The 15109-nt window shown below is 45.4% G+C and overlaps 1 protein-coding gene across 3 annotated transcripts in view; it reads left to right on the top strand.

Moving 5' to 3' along the window:
- The window catches only part of ARID1A (AT-rich interaction domain 1A), a 68672-nt gene that overhangs the window by 27852 nt on the left and 25711 nt on the right, over window positions 1-15109 (top strand). For all 3 annotated transcript variants that reach the window (XM_055574033.1, XM_055574032.1, XM_055574034.1), the window contains exon 4: window positions 193-309. In XM_055574033.1, the coding sequence (XP_055430008.1) occupies window positions 193-309 (117 nt within the window). The remainder of the gene's footprint in view (window positions 1-192; window positions 310-15109) is intronic.

Here is a 15109-nt window from a genome sequence, read left to right as displayed (position 1 = left end):
TCCACTGTTGACATTCTTAAGAGCCACAGTTTGTATTTTTCTGCCTTTGAATAGTATTGTATGCGAGTGGTCAGTCTCTCAAACCCAGTTTCCCCCTGTGTGATAGAGTCCCATAGCCCTTTTCACCATGAAGCACTCTGGCCTGGTTTATCAATAACCAGGCTCTCACAGCTTTTGTTTCTCTTGTTTTAGGAGTTATCTCAAGATTCATTTGGGTCTCAGGCATCCTCAGCCCCCTCAATGACCTCCAGTAAGGGAGGGCAAGAAGATATGAACCTGAGTCTTCAGTCAAGACCTTCAAGCTTGCCTGTGAGTATTTCTGCCACCCTCTAAAAGCTGATGGGGGCAGAGAGAAAAGCAAGGAAGACCAGTTTCTGATTGGATGTTTTGGTGGTATTGAGCTAAATGAATGATGAACTATTCCTTAAATTCAAGCTCAGAATTCTGAATAGGCATTTGTGGACCGACTTTATAGAATGTCCTTTTTGGTTGCCTGCCCAGGGAAGAACATATTTGTGATCTCTGTTCAGAGATCTAAACATTGTTTAAATGGGTTTTTTTTGTTGTTGTTTGTTTTAAATCTTGGGCTCTTAGGCATAGATGCAACTGAGGGACAGAGAAGATGGAAATGATAAAAGCACTGTCTGCTTTCCATCAAAGCTGAGAAAAAGTTCAGTGTTTTTTGCTTTTTTCTATATCTTACTTTTGAAAGCTAAATTTTTAGGTATTTGTCTTAACTTTTAGCTAGGAGGTAGAATCTGGAGTGCGTTCAGCATGGATTGTCACGTTTGAGCATGGAGGAGGAAAAGCAGATTTTCTAGTTGTTTTATGTGAATATATGCTTTTGTCTAGTAGAGTTTTTGGTGCCAGATGCTTGATGCAGTGTTTATAGAATGTCTGGACAGACAGTATCCTGAAAAAGACAGTATGGTCTGCTGATGAAGAGCTTGGGCTCTAGAGCCCTGGATCTGCATTTTGACTCTGCCACTAACTGTAACCTTGAGCAAGTCACTTAATCTGTCCATGCCTTAGCTTTTGCATCTGTAAAATGAAACTAAAAGTACCCACTTCATAGAGGTTAATATTAGTATAAAGAGAGTGTTGGTGCTTGTTAGGCCCTCCATAAACATCGGCTCTAATGACCATCATCTTCAAGGAACTATACTCAATACTCAAAGGCAGGTAACACCAACTATTTAATAGTAGGCTGGTCCTGGGAGCATTTTCCCTTGGTCTTAGCTCTGTCACTACATGTTGGCAAGTCCCTCAGGCTGGGCATAGGAATAAAATGGACTGTCCTGAGAAGACTGTAGGTAGCAAACCTTTCCTTAACAAATCTGGCTTCAGTTAGGAGATGGAAATTCAGCCGCAGGTAAGAATAAGATTCTTTTGAAATTTTTATTCTACTTGGATTTGAAGCTTGTCTCTTCCATTATTCTGACTTGTAAGAAAATGGTTTTCTGGATCTTTAAGGTAGGAGATGGGAACTCACTTTATCATGAAGGCCCCATGGCTTCCCCTGAAGATCTCTAAGCCGTAACCTTAGTAGGACAAGGTCTGTCCCTCAGCACCTGTAATTCCGGCATCCCAGGCCAGGATGAATCGCTGTTGTCAGCTAGGCCTTTGGAGACTGTTGACTATTTCAGCTGAGGGGTTGGGGGAGGAAGTGTCTGAATAAGGCAATCACTCTTGTTCCCTTCTCATTAACATCTGTTGCAATCCTGTTTTGCATCCTAAACTTCACTGGAATGTGCTTTTTAACCTGATTCAGTCAGAACTGTGTAACCACTCCCTCATCACCTATCCGGGTGAGGGACTACTGTAGCAAGAACCCAAATCGGTAGATTTCTGCCCATGCTGTAAGTTGTGCCTCATCAGAAAGTTTCTGCTTGTTTCTGGTGACATTTTGGTTGAACTGCATTTGGTAGTTTTTAGTCCTGAGAAACCTAGCATACAAACACATTGTCTGTTAAAGCTTGAGAGCCTTATGCTGTTGAATACAAGAGCTTGATTTGACCTACTGAAGTGAAGACACCAGTAGCCTGTAGCCTCTTGGACCCAGGAGAGAGCTGTTCCTGGGTAGCCCATCCCAAGGAGCGTTCCCAGGTTCAGGCTTCTGCCCTGGGTTCATCCAAACAGGCCATTTGTTCTGTAGTAGTAGAAGCTCCATGTGGGAGGTGAACTGGCCGGGTTATTGGCATCCTGTTTGTTGAATTGCTTTTTATCCCTCTGCTACTTAGACAAAGAAACAAACGGTGGTTTATTCTTTGAAATTTTTTCTGGTTTGATGCCAGATTTGCCTAGCCAGGCTGGGGAAATAGTCACATCTGAAGAAAGGAGAAGGCGGGATTCCCTGCAAGGAGCCCGCTCCTTTCTTAAGCAGCTGTGGTTAAGGGGGCCCTAGGTTCACCAGTGTATCCCTCCACTCAGCACGTGTTTGTGTTTGGCTACAGAGCAGATGCTCTGCTGACTGGAGGGCAGCCCCTTCAGTTTTTCATATCCCTCTTTCCACTCAGGCACCCTTCCAGCTTAGCCCTAAAGGCATTATGATTGTGACCCTTGATTTAAAGACTCAGTATGGTTTCTGATCCTGATTATTACAAAAATTAGATTTTGAGGGGTTTTTGCTGAGCTATTAACGCCAGACCATTTAGTTACTGTTATCCTGATTATGTTATTCCTCTATTTAAAACCTCTCAATTATTTTTGATTAAGAATAAAATCCAAAATCTACCCCGCCTCCCCACCTCTTTCTGATTTAGTAAGTCTGGAGTGAGACCTGAGAATTTGCATTTCTAACAAATTCTTGATGCTGCTAGACCAAGAATGGCACTCTGAGAACCTTTGTATGTGTACTTAGTCACTCAGTAGTGTCTGACACTTTGTGACCCCCGTGGACTGTAGCCTACCAGGCTCCTCTGTCTATGGGGATTCTCCAAGCAAGAATACTGGAGTGGGTTGCCTTGCCCTCCTCCAAGGGATCTTCCCAACCCAGGGATCAAACCCAGGTCTCCTGCATTGCAGGCGGATTCTTTACTGTCTGAGCCACCAGGGAAGCCCCTGAGAACCTCTGCTTCATCCTTTTTTTTGCTTTCTGCCTTCTCTCAGTTTCTGTGGGGCCCCATGCCTTTTCCACTTCCAGCTCTTGCGCACAGTCTTCCCTTTGCCTAAGGTACTTTTCCTTCTAACTTTTTATGTTTATATTTCAGACTACATCTTCAGAATCATTTCCTCAGGAAACCCCTTAAGCTTCAAAATTCAGCTTAAATAATTTCCATGTTGCCTTCACTGACTAAAGGCATTTTTTATTTTTACTATTTTAAAAGCCTGCAATATTTAAGATGTATGAAAAGGTATAAAGAATAATTAGGTGCCTGAGCCAAACCTTGCTGCCACGGGTAAAAGCACCTTATATAATCCATTGGGATCACTTCCCCATCTTGTGCCCAGAGAAGCATCATGCTGGATCTGAGGGTTTTTTGCTCCGTGTTGCTAGAGCATTTTGCTAATACCTCTGGGTTGTTGGGTCTTTCCCACTAGATAGAAAGCTCCTGGAGGGCAGGCATTGTCTTAGTGACCTCTGTACCCCAAACCGTGTCTTACCATACCCAAGACCAATAGTTCTCTACCTTGCCTGCATGTTAGAATTACCTGGGGGAACAAATGATTTTTAAAACCCATGGCCAGGGTTCACAGAATTCTGGTTTGTTTGGCGCGGGGTACGGCTTGGGCGTTGGCCTGCGAGAAGCTGTGCGGGTGCTTCTGGTTGGCAGCCCTGGTAGACATCCTCTCTAGTCCACACTGTGTCGGGTTCCTCGACTACAGCAGACCGGCTCAGCACCATACTTCTTGTCAGTGCTCATCTCAAGGGTAATTTCTGTTACTTACTTCAAGCTCACTGAGGGTCAGACTTGCTCTGTCTTGCTCATTGCTGTCATAGTGCTTGTCATATAATAGTTCCAACTCATCGAATAGGTACACCTGAGCAGATTCATTGCTCATCCAAAAAGTGTATGACTGACAGGGTACAACTTGACCATATTACCAAATTGTTGTTTTCCCTGCTAGTGCAAGACAGTCATCACAGACTGTTATGGGACCGCCCAAACTTCATTTTAGAGGATGAATTAATTTATTAGTGCTTCCTGACAGTGGCCTTAGGAAGAAGTGGGGTTAGGATTTGTCATTATCTTGTGAAATAGTCTCACTTCACCTTATGTTAAGAAGGTTCCTGGGACTTCCCTGCTGTAGTCCAGGGGTCTAGAATCCACACTTCCATTGCAGGGGGCACAGGTTCAGTGGCTGGTCAGGAAAACATAAGATCCCACATGCCACACAGTGCGGCTCCCAGCCCGCCCCCCCAAAAAAAAAGTTCTTGTAAGGGGTAGGTGAGCAAATCTCATGGTGTTTCATTAAGTCTTTAGTTTTCTTTATTTAGGGGCGAAATCTGTAAGGGACTCATCTGAAAATTGGTTTCTGACTTTTGATTATAGTCATTTCTGAGAATGACTTGGAATAGTTGCGTCTTGAAAAGCTTCTATTTAAGTGATTCATTCAAGTGTATGTGGTTTCCTTAAGAGTAATGATGGCTTCTCGAGTTTTTCTTACTGAGGCACATTTGTAAATTTACATGTTAGTCTTGCAAGTGTACCTGGAATAGAGTTTCCATTCAGTGATGCAAAATGGATATAGGATTAAAAGCTTTGATCTGGGGAAGTTAGCTATATCACTGCTTCTCAAACTTAGGCATGCATTAGGAATCATCTGGAGATTAATTAAAACACAGATTACTGACATCCAGCCAGAGATTCTGATTCAGTAGTTGTGGGGTAGAACCCAAGAATTTGCATTTCTAGCAAGCTCTCAAGTGGTGCTGTAGATCTTAAGACCATACTTGAATGAATAGCAGTGAGCTTTGGTAGTCCTTTGAAAAGGGAAGAAAAAACTACTGGGCTGGGAAGCCACATGGCAACTTGAGTAATAGTGGTGACTTACGCTGTAGTTTGATTCTTGATGATCTGGAGGGAAGACTGGGTTGAAAATGGGTGAAGGAAGAGAGACCTGGGAGAGACCCGACGGACCCGACTGCCTGCAGCTGGGACCCCTGCAGTTTATTCCTGGGTTAGGGCACCTCTTGCGTTGCCAGCTCCACCGTGGGAACTCTTTGCTCTCTGGCACTCATCACTGGATCCCTTGTCCTTCCTCATTGCCTTTCTGTTGGGCTCCCATTATCTCTTACCTGGTGTTTGTTTGTTACAGAGTCCTAAGCTGTTTCTTTTCATTCCAAGTCCATCTTCAACATAATCACCAGGGTGGTCATCTTAAAAAAATCAAACTTCACAAGTTACACTACCTCTGACTACTTGATTCCTATAGGTCTAAGCCCAAGTGTGACATACAGATTCCTTTGTGATCTGGAGGACTGAGGATATTTCAGAAAGAAAAGTAGGTAAACTGCCTGTCTCTGGAGTAAATTCTGGCACCCCATTTGCTCTGGTTGTTGTATAGAAGGCCTAGACGCATGACTATAAGGAAGGGTTGAACACCTATGACTTACGAGGTAACCTGAACTCTTAAGTGGGTGATTCTGACTATGATATGGTTGTAACCCTTAGGGATCCTCCTCTGTTTCATTGGTAAAATAGAAGAATGTGTGCCTGAATGTTACAGTGAGTGCTATCAAGGTTTGGTGAAGTCAGTGATCCATTTATGTCTAAAGAGTAGAGTGGGAGGGAGATTTATGAGGGAGGGAACGTGTGTACACCTGGGGTTAATTCATGTTGATGTATGAAAGAAACCAATATTGTAAAGTAATCATCAATCAATTAAAAATAAGCATAAAAAATAAAGTCGTAGAGGGGACATCACGGCAGAAGTTTAATTAGAATGAACTAGATATGGGTGTCTTGGGTGGGGTGGAAAGGAAAAGTGCTGGGCTGAGGCTCGGTGGGGGTGGGGTGCAGTGTGGATGACTTCTGGGGGGCTGGTCAGGATCAGTCTTCCTGAGGTGGGCAGGAACAGGAAGGAAAGCTAGATCACAGGGGCTGGAGCCCTGGTACGATAAGTAAGCCACTCGGATCTGATCTCATAGGCCTGCAGATACGTAATTAGGGCAATAACATGATGAAGCTAATGTTTTAACAAAAATGATCCACTGGTGTGTAGTATGGTTTGGAAAGGGGATAGTCTGCAAGCAAGGGGATGAGTTAAACTATTGAAATAATTCTAGCATTCAGTGGAGTTCTACTCTTCAGCCTCATTTACGTAGCTACCTAGTCTTAGTTGTGAGGTGCTCAGGAAAGAATCTATAGAACTGGGAATAAGTGGATTCTACTGACTGGAAAATATAACAATCTTGATATACCAGGTTTGGGGAGGGTGGGGCTCTCATTGACAGAAATAGAAGGTTAATAGGGAAACTCACCTTTGAGGAGAAGTTAAGCTCCATACAATGAGATGTCTAAAAATGCATGCTTCATTACTAGTTGGAATTTAGGAGGCTGAAACTCAGGTAAGAGCTGAGTCTGGATAGAGTTTGAGAGTTGTCTGCATAGTGGTTAATAGTTAAACCTCCCAGGCCGTGCAGCATGGCCGAGTCAGATGGCGCGCTGGACTGTGCTTGGGTCAGAGTAGAAGTGCCCAGCACATAACTGGAAAGGTTGGAAGGGGCCCAGGGTTGTGTCATATTTCTGGAAGCCAAGGAAAGGGACAAAGATGGTCTACATCTAATGTATTGTCAAGGAATGTAAAGTTGAATTTGTCATGAAGCAGTTTATTGGGATCCTTCTAAGTTAGGGAGAGGCCCTGATTTCTGAAGCTGGAAGGAAGGAAATGAGTAAGGGAAGGGTGTAAAGGTGAAGAGGACTCTTGAAAGGCATGTTAGGAGGAGTCAGCTGAATCGGCCCAAATTCCTCAGCTTCATCTCAAGATTCTTATGTGTATAAAGCAGATAGGGTACAAAATAGTGAAGTTGCTGCTGGAGTGTGCAGTTCACTCAGTCATGTCTGACTCTGCGACGCCATGGACTGCAGCACGCCAGGCTTCCCTGTCCATCACCAACTCCCGGAGCTTGCTCAAACTCATGTCCATCGGGTCGGTGATGCCATCCAACCGTCTCATCCTCTTTCATCCCCTTCTCCTCCTACCTTTAGTATTTCCCAGTATCAGGGTCTTTTCCAGTGAGTCATTTCTTCGCATCAGGTGGCCAAAGGATTGGAGCTTCAGCTACAGCATCTGTCCTTCCAATGAATATTCAGGACTGATTTCCTTTAGGATTGACTAGTTTGATCTCCTCGCAGTCCAGGGGACTCTCAAGAGTCTTCTCCGACACCACATCAAGAGCCTCTTGATGAAAGTGAAAGAGAGTGAAATTGCTGGCTTAAAACTCAACATTCAGAAAACTAAGATCATGCCATCCGGTCCCATCACTTCATGGCAAATAGATGGGGAAACAGTGGAAACAGTGAGAGATTTTATTTCTTGGGCTCCAAAACCACTGCAGATGGTGACTGCAGCCATGAAATTAAAAGACACTTGCTCCTTGGAAGAAAAGCTGTGACAAACTTAGCATAATAAAAAGCAGAGATACTACTTTATTGACAAAGGTCCGTATAGTCAAAGCTATGGTTTTTCCAGTAGTCATGTGTGGGTGTGAGAGTTGGACCATAAAGAAAGCTGAGTGCTGAAGAATTGATGCTTTTGAGCTGTGGTGTTAGAGAAGATTCTTGAGAGTCCCTTGGACAGCCAAAGTGTTAGGAAGATATAAACAGGCACATCCTCCAGGAATTAACAAGAGAAGGGAATCAAGGGCACTGGGTTAGCTTAAAAGGGACACTATATCCTTGACTGAAAAAGTCTTAGAGGCTGCTATTGAAGATCTAGACCATACTTGCTTGCACTTGTTGGCCAGGAGTGAAAGTTGTTGATGCCAGGAGTGAAGTAAATAGAAATTTTAATGTCTGTTAAATTATCGAAAGGTATTCTTTTATAGCTTGAGTTTCCAAGCCCTCCTTTATATTTCTACTTAACAACAGGGTACCTATTCACACTCAAGCTTTACTACTGTGATGTTCTCATATCATGAGAGCTTGGGTTATAGTGATCTGGAATGAGAAAATGGAAAGGAACTCTTACAGAATCTGAATCTTAAAGGACAGTTGTGAGGCCAGGAAAGGATCTTCAGCCATAGTGAATCCTCCTGGAAGAGCAGGAATTGAAATGTACTAAGTTTAATAATCACTTCTATTTTACATAGGAAACTAAGGGTTGGAGTTAGAATTTGAATTCAGTTTTCTCTGATAATTCAGATGAAATATTTCCTTTAGCATCCCACCCAGCAAAGGAAAGGCATGGACAATCTGATTCTCTTTTAATATTTAGCCAAAAGTCTCAACCCTTTGTCATTTATCATTTACTAGATTTGTCATAAAAGGAGGAGTGTAAATGGACATCCATTTCCCTTTCTTCCCCCAGACCCTCCCTGTGATGGAAGCATAGATGAGTTGTGAACTGAAGGGGCAGGGAGGAAGTGGAAGAGGGAAGGTGGTTAAATCTATAGATCAGGCCTGCTGAAGGAGCTCACCAAGCAGGGCATCAGCTCCAACAATGAAAAGTTGACAAGAACGGTTCTTTGGTTCCCTTTATTGTATGGGAGCAAGCCCTGTTCTGTGCCTTTTTTCTTAAACAGTGTTCTGATTAATGGTGAAACTTTAATCAGTCAGATCCTTGTTGCTGAGGAAAATGTGGTCCATTATCAAGCAGCACAGACATTACCTGGGGGCTTGTGAGAAATGCAGATTCTTGGGCCCTACACCAGCTTTATTGACTCCAACACTATTAACAAGGTCTTCAGGTGGTTCATGTGTCTTATGGTTCTGGAGCAAGGAAGAGTTAGACCCTGAAAGCTGAGTAAAATTTGCAAGTGAAATATCTTGGCAGAAGCTGTGTGTGTGTGTGTGTGCATGCGCGTGTGCATGCCCCCACATGCGTGCGCACACATGCAAGCATGCTCAATCTTGTCCAACTTTTTGTGACCCCATGGACTGTAGCCCACCGGTCTCCTCTAATAAATGTTACCACGTCTAGTAAACTAGTTGTTTTGTGTGTGCTCTGGGAGCCCTGGCTCCCTGTACCTACAGCCCAGAACCTATTATGGGGCCATCCGCCACTCCCAGCATGCCTCTACAGCCTCATCTCTGGCCACTCAGGGGCGCCTTGAAGCTCCTCACAGCTCCTGGTCCTCACAGAGCTGTTGTCCTTTGGCTTAAGGTATGTGTCATCTCTATTACTCTTCCCTCACCACCTTTTTTTTTTAATGTCCGACAAAGTTCTACTTTGGCTTCAAAACCTAGCTGTGAAATACCTTCTCTGGGACTTCTTCCCATTTTCTTCATGTTGGTGTAGCATTATGCTGGTGCTTCTGCTTGAGCATTCAGACCTGTGTCTAATACCTGTGTTAGGCAAATCTTAGTAAACCTTTGTTGACTAGCCTGTAGGTTCTTACTACCTGCCTGAGCTTGGGGACCTGCTTTTCATTGTCTAGGTTTATTGGTGAGGGGTAGGAGAGGTGACAGAAATTCTCTAAAAGCTTAATAAACTGGAATGTTTGAAGGATTTAAGTTTTACACTATGTTCCTTTTTGTTACATTTCATGGTAAGAGGAGGCAGGACCGACAGTTTTTGCCTAGGTTTTTGATGGCTTATTTTTTTTAAGGGATAACAGAAATGTCACTAGCAATTTTGGTACCCAGAGAAGCTGAGCCATTCTGAGGTTGGTGACCTGTTTTCTTTATATCTGACTGTGTATCTGTGCTCGGTCCCCTTGAATTGTAACCCAGGTGCTCTTACAAAGTCTCAAAAAGGAAATCCCCACCCCCTCTGTCACATCTGCCCAGAGTGCTCAGAGCAGCATGTACCCTGTGCAGGTAGCCATCCCTTCTCTAGAGCGCCTGTGCTCTGGCAGGACCAGCCAATCTGCTTCTCCGTCTTAGTCACGCTGCTTCGACCCTGACACTGCCTGGTGCCTGCCGGAGCCGGTGCTGCTTGCAGCAGATTACTGTATGCTTGTTCCTGGGCCCGTTTCCTGTTTCTATTCTAGTTGCTGGTGGCTCAGCTCTGCTTCCTGCCTGTGTGTCTCACACAGATTCCTCTTGCTGGAACCTTTTGTTTTCTTCAGAAAACTTCATTCTGAAAACTAACCGAGCCTCACCTCTAGTGTGATGGCTCCTGGGCTTAGTTAGCATTGCTGAGGACTGGTGGGAAATACCCCGTCCCACCAAGCATGCCACTTGAATTTGACCTTGTTTTTTCAGTTTGTCCCCACTCCTGCTACAGGAAGCTGGTGGTTTGTTACTTCAACCAGAAATTGGTATAAGAAGATAAACTAGGATCTTGTATGGGCCAAACGTGTCTTTGGTCATTAGCTGTGCAGGGCTGTGCCCTGGTTCTTTACCCCCTGGATTATGTAAACATATTTCCTGCTTCTGAGGAAGACAGTTGGTGCCCTCTCTAGCCCAAGCCCAGAGAATACTTATTTGGGGTTGGGCAGGTAATGCTACCCTCAGCAGAGTAAAAGCTTGCAGAGAATATAGGGATGGAAAGGAAAGCATGTGCTGACTCAGCCTTCCATCTTCTGTGAGCCATTCAGCTCCCCCCCCCCAGAGCTTAGAGTGGGAGGGAGAAAGTACAGGAAGATGGTAAAAAGGGAAGAAATGAAGGAAGTTGTCCTGGACAAATGTATTTTAAAGTTCTAGGCTTCCCCATCTTGCCCATTTTTCGTCAGAAGACTCTGACTTAGGGAATATGCTTTGTGAATAATTTCTTTCATCTTCACAACTACTCTTCGTGTCGTCTGACAAAATTATGTCAGAGAGAGTGATTTCTACACTGAACCTAGGCCATACTAAACCCTAGGTAGTTTAATAGAGAAGGGTTTAATATAGCAAATAGGGCTTGAAGATTGGTCGAAGGATTGAGGGAGGCTGGGAATCGGGATCTAGACCTAGATTTGACCCACCAAGGGAACCTCCGCTTGGGAGCCACTGTCGGCTTGCGTGCTCTTCGTCTGCTATCCAGGGATTGGTAAGCTGGAATCAAGCAGCAGCAGCTGCAGCCACCAGAACTAGCGCCCAGTTAACTGGAAGATGAAACCAAAATGCTCCTGTAGAAACAAGGGAAGGAGACAGAAGTATGGCCACTGCCATACTTTGATCTAATCTTGAGTCTGATTCTAATTAGCAGAACCTAAATTGTAGCCAAAAGCATCTGCAGGGGGATTCTGGGAAATGTAGTTTTTAGCTTTTTAACCTCTGCCGTTAGGAAAAGAGTAGAGTGGAGGCAGCATGAGCTACTCCACAGAATATTCACCACACTAAAACAAACACCATTGTCCCCTTTCACCCCACACTTTACATATACGAGAACCTAAGGCCCAGAAAGGGTACAGGAGTTGCCCATGGTCATTCAGTAACTGAGAACATGGGGTTCCCTGACTTCTAGCCCATTGCTTTTACTATTAGGACCAACTCCTATAAAGGATCCTTTAAGTGAAGGAAGAATGCCATATTAAAAAGACAGACTTTGTCTTCCATAAATTCTTCTCTTTGGAGAAAGGGAAGGAGGTGCGATGGAGAGGTCTGAGATTGAAACTTCTAGGCAAAGGTAATGATACTATAGCTTCTGGGTTTGGGTCTGCTCCCCAGGAAGATGTAGGAAGCATTTATTCTGGAAGGAAGAAACCTCAAAAGCTTGAATTTCTTGAATTTCCTGAGTCAGCATATGGATGAACTCAGTTGCCTTGGTGATAGTGGCTTTCCTCCATCTTTATCTCCTCTTCGCCTTCTCTCCTGTTGGTGCTTTTACAACCTTTTGCAAAGCTGTTTGGGAGACGACCTCAGTGAGGTACCTACCCTGGTTCTGCCATTGTCCTCCTTCAAGAAGACCAACCAAAATCCAAAAGCTAGCCCCTAGGTGTGGGACTGCCAAGCTGTGTCTCGTCTTTCTGAGGAAGAGGGTGAGAAGCAGCAGAGGGTGAGGGGGTATCTTGGGGTTTTTGAACAAAGTTCGCCTAGCAATGCTGTCTTTACAGAAACCAGTAGGGCCCCCTGCAGCAGAGTGAGAATCTGGGCCCAGAGGGGAGGGCCCATAGGTGTGGAGCTATGTTAACATACCTGATAAATCAAGCACAGAATCATCTCTTGTCTTTTTCTCATATTTCTAAGATACTTGGTGTTCTACCTGAAAGCTGTGATGAAACTGGTATGTGATCTAGGGCTGTCCCTTTGGGGGCCACTGCTTGATCTCTTGTTCCATCTACTTCGGCGGCCAGAACCTATTCCTCCTCCACACCTGCTGTCAGCATGGAATTGTCTGGTATTGTGACATAATCTCTGATTGCCCTGAGGTGGAGCTCACCTCCACGCTGTTAGCTTGCTTCCCATTTGACTTTTCCCAAGGGGGCTAAGAAGCCTCGCCTTGTTGAAGGTGGGAACTGGGCATTGGAGGCGTAAGCTGACAGCTTATCTGTCCCTTCCTGAAGGCCAGCTTTGATGTGGGAAGAACACTGAATGTTGTTTACCGAGATGCGAGAAGGTGATCTCCTGATGGTTGGGGGAAAGGTAGGCGAGAAGTCGCGTTCCAACAGTCAGAGGGCCTGTGCGCAGAGGCACTGCTGTTGCGAGTGCGCGTCGCTCCTCCACCCCCTGCTTCGTCTTCTACCTTTAGACTTGACCGTGTCTTTCTTTATATATAGAGTTGGTGTTTTTGGTTTTAAAGGCCTTCAGGGTTGATGGCTGTCTTTTCTGGTTTAAGATTCTATCCATTTCCCACTCAGATTTGTTTGTTCCACTTCTTCCTTCTAAATTTTCGGATTTTATCTAGACCTGTAGGTCATGGTAGGGAAGACCACTGGAGATACACATTTAGAGCTTTAAATATCAAACCAAGGAGGCCATCCAGCCCCCCAGACCTCGGTCTGCACTGTGTTCAGCGCAGTGCCAAGCTCACCTTCCCCGCCGGTGCACATCGCATCCTCCTTGTTTTCTGGTTGCTGTATTTCTGAGGAGCAGCCAAAGGAGGTGGAAGCTTAAGGCAGTACCCCTCCCCCTTATACTTCTCAGACCCAGAATTCTACTGTGTTTTCTGTGTTATTTTCCTGTCCCCCTTTTCCTTGTCTGCTTGCTCAAGTTCAAGGATCCAAGCTGATGACCATGAAGGAACATGGTCTGTGTGGTTGGCCTTCCTGATGGAATGCAGGACTTGGAGAAAGTAGGGAGTTCTTCACTTCTTTGCCTTCTTTAGCTTTACAGTGCTCTTTTCCTGCTGGGATTAGAATAGCCCTTTTCCATAAATATGCACCGGTCTTGACTGCTCTAACTCAGACCCAGCTCTGCCCTAGTTTCTTTTTTTTTTCAAATTTGAGTCTTAGCTAGTGACCCTTAGAACACGCTGTACATTTTTGGCCAGGAGGTGGTTTTTGACTAGAGAAGACATTCTCTGTCCTGGCCTAAGTGAGAAACCCTGGTAGGGGGAGGGGTGTGTGTCAGAAGACTGCTCAGGTAGTAACATGGGTATCATACGGACCTGGTGGGGTCTGTGACAAACCAGAAAGCAGGGTTTCAATCCATCAGCGCTCTCTGGGAGTTCTAGCATCTATTATTTTCACAAGTTGGGAACCTGGATTTTTTTATGTAGAACGTCTGCATCTTTAGAAAGATCTCTGTGGGGATGTTGGGCAGTGGATTAAAAGGCTCTCTGGGGTCTGTGGGTTGGCCCAGGCAGCGTCTTGTGGGTTGCCCATGTAGCTTTGGTTCCCTTGAACTGGTGTTTATGATTTTTCTGGGGGTGGGGGTGTGTGTGGGGAGCACCATCTCTCTGTCGCCAACTTGCATTGTGTTTGGTGTTTGTTTTACTGGTTTGGGGAGGGGCCAGTGCAGGGAGATGAGCAGAAGCCTCAATGTGATTCAGCCTCCAGCTGAGCAGATCTGTGGGAGCAGAGTATCAACCCCTGGAAAATCAATGGCTGCTGCAGTGGCCGAGCTGCTGTCTGAAGGGGTGCCCACTGTAGGAATGCCAGCAGCCCAGTACTCTTTCTTCTCACCTCTTTTCACCTCAGCGGTGCCCTCAGCCTTCACTCAAAGGGTCAGACCTACCTCAAGAGATTCTGCTGAGGTGGATTAGGACAGTGGGTTCTTGTATTTTTGTAATTAGATGGAAATTTCTCCAGGGACACAGAGACCCGCCTCCCAACAGCCTCCTCTCCAGACGTTCCTCCCTTTAGTGCAATTCTGTCAAGAGTTCTCAGCAGGTGGCCGAGGTCCTTTCAGCATCGCACTTCTCAGTTTTAGTCGGGAAAGTCAGTTCCCTTGATGACAACACCCGAGTCCTTCCTTCAACTGTGGAGGTCTAGAGTGAAGGTACAGTGTTGGGGTGAGGGAAGGACTGTTAAAGAAGAGAGAGAGACTAATAGAGATTGGATCTAAAGAGGATGGTTTTGAGTAATATTTATCAAGCATTTTATCTTTTGTGGGCCTGGCATTAGTAGTAACATTGGAGGCTCTCACCCCACGGGCTAGTGAGGAGAGGGGCAGATTCAGCATAGTGCCACCAGTCCTGAACTTTGACTCTGGGGGATCTTGAAGGGACTCGGCTTTGTCTGTGGAGGGAGCGGGGATCAGAGAAGTTATACTGTGGTTGTGGAGGCTTTGCCCCACGAAGCTGTTCTTGTCTTTGAAGTTCCCAAGGCAGAAAACAAGTCTCGTGTGTAGTCGCTGCGCTGGTGGTGTGGCTTCACGCGGCTGCCCTTCCCACCCAGTTCTTGCTGATGGCTGGGAAATGGGCCGCCCGGTGCTGCTAAGGCGCGTTCTGTTGCCCCATTGCTGGGCATGGCTGTGGGCAGGGGGTTGGAGCTTGCTTGGCTCATGCCCCTGGAAAGGAGCTTTCCCATGTTGTAGTTTGGAGCTGCTCAGCAAGACCCAATTGTCCTGCAGTTTGGAAGGGTGGTCACAGGGCCGGGTGAGGAAAAAAGTGTGGGGGTTTGAAGTTATCCAAGATGAGGCCACCTGGAGGCCAGGAATGTGTTGACTTCTCTCTCTGAGCCCCACTTTTGTGCCTG

Source organism: Bubalus kerabau, chromosome 3 (genome assembly GCF_029407905.1).
Source record: "Bubalus kerabau isolate K-KA32 ecotype Philippines breed swamp buffalo chromosome 3, PCC_UOA_SB_1v2, whole genome shotgun sequence".
Taxonomy (NCBI): domain Eukaryota; kingdom Metazoa; phylum Chordata; class Mammalia; order Artiodactyla; family Bovidae; genus Bubalus; species Bubalus kerabau.
The sequence above is the reverse complement of the archived record's forward strand: the minus strand, read 5'-3'. Positions and strand labels throughout refer to the sequence as shown.